The following is a 7,893-nucleotide window of genomic DNA, read 5'->3' as shown; positions in this document are numbered from 1 at the left end:
AAAAAAAAAAAAAAAAAAAGAAACAGAATCAGTTTACCTGCTTAGTACAACAATCTTCCAGAAGACGGCAGAAAAGGGTTTGGTTTCAAGAATTGGCTGTGACAGATGAGGTAGTGAATTGAGGTAGGGGCACCTTTTTCTAACTCACACACATGAATCAGATGGGCCCAGATACTGGTATTCATAACTTGATGAAGAAGTACCAGCTGTGTGAAGCATGGGGAAGCTGGGCATAGAGCAACGGGCAAGACCCATCCGCTTACTGACCTCACCTGACTTTCACACAGTGAACAGGCTGTGCACAGATCATTCATCACAGTTAAGATAAGTGCCAGGAAGACAAAATGCAGGTCTTCACAAGGGCATGTCAGGGAGACCCACCCCCACCTGCTGGGAGAGAGAATGCTTCCCTGTGGAAGTGACATTTAAGGTGAGGTCTGAGGGCAAAGATCTAATATCCAGAATTTACAAGGAACCTAAACAAATTTACAAGAAAAAAAAACAAACAACACCTTTAAAAAGTGGGCAAAGGACATGAACAGACACTTCTCAAAAGAAGACATTTATGCAGCTGATAAACATATGAAAAAAAGCTCCACATCACTGAGCATTAGAGAACTGCAAATCAAAACCACAATGAGATACCATCTCATGCCAGTCAGAATGGTGATTATTAAAAAGTTAAGAAACAACAGATGCTGGCAAAGCTGTGAAGAAATAGGAACACTTTTATACTGTTGGTGATAATGTAAATTAGTTCAACCATTGTGAAAGACCTCGTAGCAATTCCTCAAAGACCTAGAACCAGAAATACCATTTGACTCAGCAAGCAATCCCATTACTGGGTATACACCCAAAGGAATATAAATCATTCTATTATAAAGATACATGCATGTGTATGTTCACTGCAGCACTGTTCACAATAGCAAAGACATGGGCTCAACCTAAATATCCATCAATTATAGACTGGGTAAAGAATATGTGGTACATATACACCATGGAATATTATGCAGCCATAAAAAGGAACAAGGTCATGTTCTTTGCAGGGGCATGATTAGAGCTTGCAGCCATTATCCTCAGCAAACTAATGCAGGAACAGAAAACTAAACACCGCATGTTCTCACTTATAAGTGGGAGTTAAACAATGAGAACACACGGACACAGGGAGGGGAACAGCATACACTGGGACCTGTCAGGGGAGCAGGAGGGAGAGCACCAGGATAAATAGCTAATGCATGTTGGGCTTAATACCTATGGGATGGGTTGATAGGTGCAGCAAACCACCATGGCACACATTTACCTATGTAACAAACCTGCACATCCCGCACATGTATCCCAGAAATTAAAATAAATTTTTTTAAAGAGAAGGTGAGGTCTGAGGGTGTATAGCAAGGAAAGGGAGGAGGATAAGGGGATTAGCTTTGGGGGTGGGGGGGGGCGGTGAGTGGAGGGCCCATGTGAGGAGGCACTGAGCAGGAACGAGGTGGCAGCATTCAGTATCTGATGACCTATGCTGTGAGGAATCAGGCTGGTGTGACCCTAGAGACATGGGTAGGGGTGGTTTATGGGTGTTGGTGACATCCTGTGTCTTGAGTTGCATGCTGAGTATGTGGGTGCTTTTTCTGTGTGTGTGAATCCATCAAGCTGTACTCTTAGGATACATGCATTTTCTGCAAGCACATCCATCAGTGCTACTCAATGCTCCAACCTACGATGGGACAGGGGCTTGATCAGAATCAATGAACTGCTGTCGCCACTAAGGAGTCTAGCTATGAAAACAGTGTGCTTAGCGTCACAGCTGGTTTACAAGCTCCTTATTCTTGTAGACCTGCAACCAACATGTTTGTAGATGACACCAGTCTGGGGTTCCCACCTTGGGTAGCACCTACTATACTTCGATAATGAATAAAAAGGGCCAATGTGGCTGGAGACTAAAAAAGGAAGAGAGGGTGACAAGAAATGATGCTGAAGAAGTGAGGTACAAAAGCAGAAGAAAAATAAATGCAAGAAGAGGAGCGGGAGGGAGAGGACAGAGATGCAAAGAGGCCCGAGGGACAGAGAGGCTGAAGCAAGCCCAGGGTCCCAACCAACACAGGAAAAGGAACGAGAACACTGTCAGGCTGTGCTTGAATAAGGGTTTCCTTTAATTCCTAGAATGGAAGACATACAAGTTTATTTTAGAACTTGACTTAAAGATTTAGTGATCATCCTTAATCATTTTTGGGTCTTTGTACAGCTCTGTGTTAAAGAATCCTTCCAAGTATGGAAATAGCCACCATGCACAAGTGGGTGGGTTAGGCTGCCAGCACTCCTGATGCACCCAATTCAGCTGGTACCCATGAGGGTGGAGAACAACTTCGGAGGAGGAGGACAAGGATGGTAGAAGAAGCGAGAGAAGGAGACAGCGAGTGGAGCCTGCAGCAGAGGCCAGAGCTCTGGGGAACCCAAGGGGGAGGCGCTGTGGCTTGCTTGCTTACTTCTTCAGTGAATATTTTCTGAAAATTCCTTTTGAACTTGAACAGATATCTTTTCCTTTTCTTTTCTAAAACAGAATTAATAATCACTTATAGCTACAAACGTAGATTTATAAGACTCATATGTTAACAATCTTAAAGTATTTTTTCCTGTTTTTCTACCAGTTTGGAGAGACAAGTTACATATGAGTCCTTGTGAAAGGACTTCCTTGCAGCATTGACTAAGGAAATACAGCAAGCTCATGTTAAAAGACAGAAAAACTAAAAATACTACAGAAGCCAAATTTCCACTAATTAATATATATCAATACATTTACTACAAATACTAGAATAAAGGGATGTACAGGAGTCCCTCCCTTATCCACAGGGCATATGTTTCAAGCCTTCCAGTGGATACCTGAAACCATGGGTAGTGGACACCCCTGCAGATACTATGATTCTTCAATCTGATAACCAAGACAGCTACTAAGTGATTGATGGGTGCGCTGTGTATACAGCAAGACACACTGGATCAAGAGATGATTCACATCCCCAAGTGGGATACAGCAGGATGGTGCAAGACCGTCACGCTACTCAGAACAGCACATGATTTTTAACTTACAAATTGTTTATTTCTGGAACTTTCCATTTAAGATTTTCAAACTGCAGTTGACTCCAGGTAACTGAAATCATGGAACAAAAAACTGCTTATAAAGGGGGGCTACTGTATGGCCTTATAAATATCACATAGGAAGGGCTTTTTAAGGAGGAAGTAATGGGCATAAAGCAGTGGTTAACACTGGGTGACTTTGCTCTCAGGGGATATCTGGCCATGTTTGGAAATCTTTTTGTTTGTCAGGACTGGGAAGCAGGTGCTACTGGCATCTAATGGGTAGAGGCCAGAGATGTTGCTAAACATCCGATGACACACAAGACAGCCTCCGAAGCAAAGAATTATTCAGTCCAAAATGTCAATAATGCCAAGATTGAGAAACTCTGGCATAAAATATACTGCTAAAGGCAAACTGATGTGTCTATCTACCTAAGCAGATGGCTCCACAACCAAAAGCTTAAGTTCAAAGACAGAAACAAAATCAGAAAAACTGCAATAATTATAACAAAGGGTTAATCTCTCTAACTGATTAAACAAAAAAATGGCTAGTCCTATAGAAAAATGGGCAAATTCAAACAGATGACCCTCACAAGAAAAATTTCCAATGTCAAATTTATTTAAAAAACAGGTAAATTGGTAAAGATATGCTAGGTAATGCTGTGGTAATTCATGATGCTCCACAGGTGTCAGCAAACTATGGTCTAAAGGCCAAATTGGCCTACTGCCTGTTTATGTAAATAAAGTTTTATTGGAATACAGCCACACCCATTTGTCTATGTATTTGCCTCTGGCTGCTGTCACGCTACAAAGGCGGAGTTGAGCAGGTGCATCTTCTGGTCCTTTTTGGAAAAAAATTGCCAAGCTCTGGTTTACAATGACAAAGGTTTACTTCTCTCTCATGCTGTTTGTTCATCACAAATTAGATGAGGCTCAGCCGTACATCACTGACACTCATGGCTCCTGCAGACAGAGCAGCCTCTCTCTAGAACATTCCTGGTCTTGGGCAGAGAGAAAGGAGACAAAGGGGCTTTTAAAGCCTTGGCCTGAAAGTGGCTCTCTAACTTGGGTCCACATTTCTTTGGCTAAGTTATCACATGGGCATTCCTGGGTCCACAGGGCAGGGCTGTGGACTTCTGAGGAGGTGGGGCACTAGAACGCTGGAGAACTGTAATACAACCTACCACAGCATGTTCAATCACCTGCCTAGTGCAAAGAAATTCAAAGGGAAACACCAGTGGAATATCACTCTTCACCTTTGGCAGTCATCATAGACACAACTTGTTATCTCTAGTGTTGGTGAAAGTGGAGGGAAAAGGTGTCTGTATGATGTTAAATGGAGTATAAACAGATAATTTAGGCAATTTGACAACAAATATGTCCTAATATAAAAATGCAGACTTGACCAAGCAACTTCACTTCTAGAAATGAAACATTAAAAAATAATCTTGCAAATGTGTCCACTTTGAGGATTGGTGCCACTTCCAAGACAGGGTTGGCCAGAACCAGAAAGGAGTCTCCCAAACTCAAGAGAGTAGTGGCGACTCTATATAGAAATGAAAACAGCAGACACTGGGGAGTGGTCATGTAAATCCACGTGGCAAAGCCAAGGTGAACAGCACCCCGAGAACAGTTCTTCCAACAACCACTGTCACATCAACAGATCCATGCTCTGTCTTCATGTCCCTCTTGTCTGTACATCTCCCTCCTTCTACTATTGACTTTACATATCTATCTGACCCTGCATGCTCCAAGAGACCCTCATACATTGAGCCATTCAAATAGCAGATTTCATCATTAGTCTTACCTTTAGATCTGGACTTTTGGGTACATTCAGTTCTTGCCTTTTGGACGCTCATCATGACCTTTGAGTTCCAGGTTGAGTCGTCTATCCTTCCAGTCACCTTATCCACCACTTGGAGCTTCTCTTTGATGCCATGCCCAGGTGAGGTTGCCACTGGACCAAACAGATTTGTGAATAGTTTAGTGAGCTCCCTTCTCATATTCCCAGCCCCTACCCTTTCAGGAGTTATCTTGTAATTTCTCTATATTTCTCTCTTTTCTTGTGTGTATCTTTCTTCTCCCCCAGACTCACAATACTTCCTTCTATTTCTCTTTTTCAAGTCCTCATTTTGTTTAGGAATTATAGGTGTATCAATTAGAACGCAAGCTCCACTACTGTAGGGATTTGTGTCTGTCTTTCTCACTGCTGAGTTCCCAGGACCTAGGACACATACCGGGCCCACATCTTATACTCCATTGCTGAATGAATGTTTCATAGGCACTAAATTTTTGAAAATATTAAATGTATTTTTCTTTTTAGTTTGTTTTTATTTCAATAGCTTTTGGGGTACAAGTGATTTTGGTTACATGGATGAATTATATAATGCTGAAGTCTGAGACTAGTGCACTCTTCATCTGAGTAGTGTACATTGTACCCAATACATAGTTTTTTATTCCTCTTCCTCCCTCCCCCTTCTGAGTTTCCATAATCCATTATATCATTCTGTATGCCTTTGAGTACTAATATCTTAGCTCCCACCTATAAGTGAGAACATACAGTATTTGGTTTTGCATTCCATTTCCTCACTTAGAATAATGGCCTCCAGCTCCATTTAAGTTGCTGCCAAAGACATTATTTCATTCTTTTTTATGGCTGAGTAGTACACCATGGTGTATATATACTATATATTCTTTACATACTCATTGGTCAATGGGCACTCAGGTTGGTTCTGTATCTTTACAATTGTGAACTACGTGACAATAAACATGTGTGCAGGTGTCTTCTTGATATAATGATTTATTTTCTTTTGGGTTGATACCTAGTAGTGGGGCTGCTAGATTGAATGGTAGTTCTACTTTTAGTTCTTTAAGAAATCTCCAAACTGTTTTCCATAGAGGTTGTACTAATTTGCACTCCCACCAGCAGTGTATAAACATTCCCTTTTCACCACATCCTTGTCAACATCTTTTTTTTTTTTTTTTTTTTTTTTTGTCTTTTTAATAATGGTCATTCTTGCAGGAGTAAGGTGGTATCTCATTGCGGTTTTAATCTGCATTTCCCTGATGATTAGTGATGTTGAGCATTTTTTCGGACTTTTTTGGCCATTTGTATATCTTCTTTTGAAATATGTCTATTTATGTCATTTGCCCACTTTTGATGGGATTTTTTGTTTTCCTGTAATGTTTGAGTTTCTTGTAGATTCTGGATATTAGTTCTTTGTTGGATGCATAATTTGCAAATATTTTCTCCCATTCTGTGTGTTGTCTGTTTACTCTGATGATTATTTCCTTTCCTACAAAGAAGCTTTTCAGTTTAATTTAAGTCCCATTTATTTATTTTTGTTTCTGTTGCATTTGCTTTTGGGGTCTCAGTCATGAATTCTTTGCTTAGGTCAATGTCCAGAAGAGTTTTCGTAGGTTTTCTTACAGAATTTTCTGGTTTCAGGTCTTAGGTTTAAATTTTGATCCATCTTGAGTTGATTTTGTGTCAGGTGAGAAATAGGGATCCAGTTTCATTCTTCTACATGTGGCTAGCCAGTTTTCCCAGCACTATTTATTAAATAGGGTGTCATTTCCCCAATTTATGTTTTCGTGTGCTTTGTCAAAGATCAGTTGGTTATATTTGGCTTTATTTCTGAGTTCTCTATTCTGTTTCACTTTTATATGTATCACTTTTATAACAGTATCATGCTGTTTTGGTAACTATATCCTTGTAGTATAATTTTAAATCTGGTAATGTGATGCCTCCTGATTTGTCCTTTTTGCTTAGAATTGTTTTGGCTATGCAGGCTCTTTTTTGGTTCCATATGAATTTTAAGATTATTTTTTCTAATTCTGTGAAAGATGATGTTGGTATTTTGATAAGAATTGCATTCAGTCTGTAGATTGCCTTGGGCAGTATGATCATTTTCATATTGATTCTTCCAATCCATGAGCATGGGATATGTTTCTATATGTTTGTGTCATCTATGATTTCTCTCAGCAGTGTTTTGAAGTTCTCCCTGTAGAGATCTTTCATCTCTTTGGATAAGTATATTCCTAGGTATTTTATTTTATTTTGTTGAAGTTGTTGTAAAAGGGATTGAGTTCTTGATGTGATTCTCAGCTTGGTCGCTGTTGGTGTATAGCGTGCTAATTTGTGTATATTTGATTTAGTAACCTGAGACTTTACTAAATTCATTTATCAAATCTAGGAGTCTTCTGAAGGAGTCTTTAGAGTTTTCTAGGTATATGATCATATCATTAATGAACAGCAATACTTTGACTTCTTTTCCAATTTGGATGTCATTTCTTTCTTTCTCTTGCCTGATTGTTCTGGCTAGGACTTCTAGTACTATGTTGAATAGAAGTGATGAAAGTGGGCATCCTTGTCTTGTTCCAGTTCTCAGGGGGAATGCTTTAGGCTTTTTCCCATTTAGTATCACATTGACTGTGGGTTTGCCATATATGGCTTTTATAATTTTGAGGTATGCCCCTTCTATGCCTAGTTTGTTGAGGATCTTTATCTAAAGGGATGCTAGATTTTATCAAATGTTTTTTCTGCATCTATTGAAATGATCTATGGTTCTAAATTCTGTTTTTGTGATGTACCACATTTATTGACTTGCATGTGTTAAACCATCCCTAAATCCCTGGGATTAAATCCACTTGATCATTGTGTATTATATTTTTGATGCGCTGCTGGATTCAGTTAGCTAGTATTTTGTTGAGGATTTTTGCAACTACGTTCATCAGGGATACTGGTCTGTTGTTTCTTTATCATGTCCTTTCCTGGTTTTGATATCAAGGTGACACTGCCTTCACAGAATGAGTTAGGGGATTCCCTCT

The 7,893-nt window shown here is 39.8% G+C and overlaps 1 protein-coding gene across 1 annotated transcript in view; it reads right to left on the bottom strand.

The window, feature by feature from the left end:
* The window catches only part of SP110 (SP110 nuclear body protein), a 48,299-nt gene that overhangs the window by 5,085 nt on the left and 35,321 nt on the right, over positions 1–7,893 (bottom strand). The window contains exon 12 of the mRNA XM_017889518.1: positions 4,871–5,020. Coding sequence (XP_017745007.1) covers positions 4,871–5,020 — 150 coding nt within the window. The remainder of the gene's footprint in view (positions 1–4,870; positions 5,021–7,893) is intronic.

Source organism: Rhinopithecus bieti, unplaced genomic scaffold (assembly GCF_001698545.2).
Source record: "Rhinopithecus bieti isolate Rb0 unplaced genomic scaffold, ASM169854v2 scaffold_19546, whole genome shotgun sequence".
NCBI classification, from domain to species: domain Eukaryota; kingdom Metazoa; phylum Chordata; class Mammalia; order Primates; family Cercopithecidae; genus Rhinopithecus; species Rhinopithecus bieti.
Note: the sequence above shows the minus strand (reverse complement) of the source record. Positions and strands in the feature narration are given on the sequence as shown.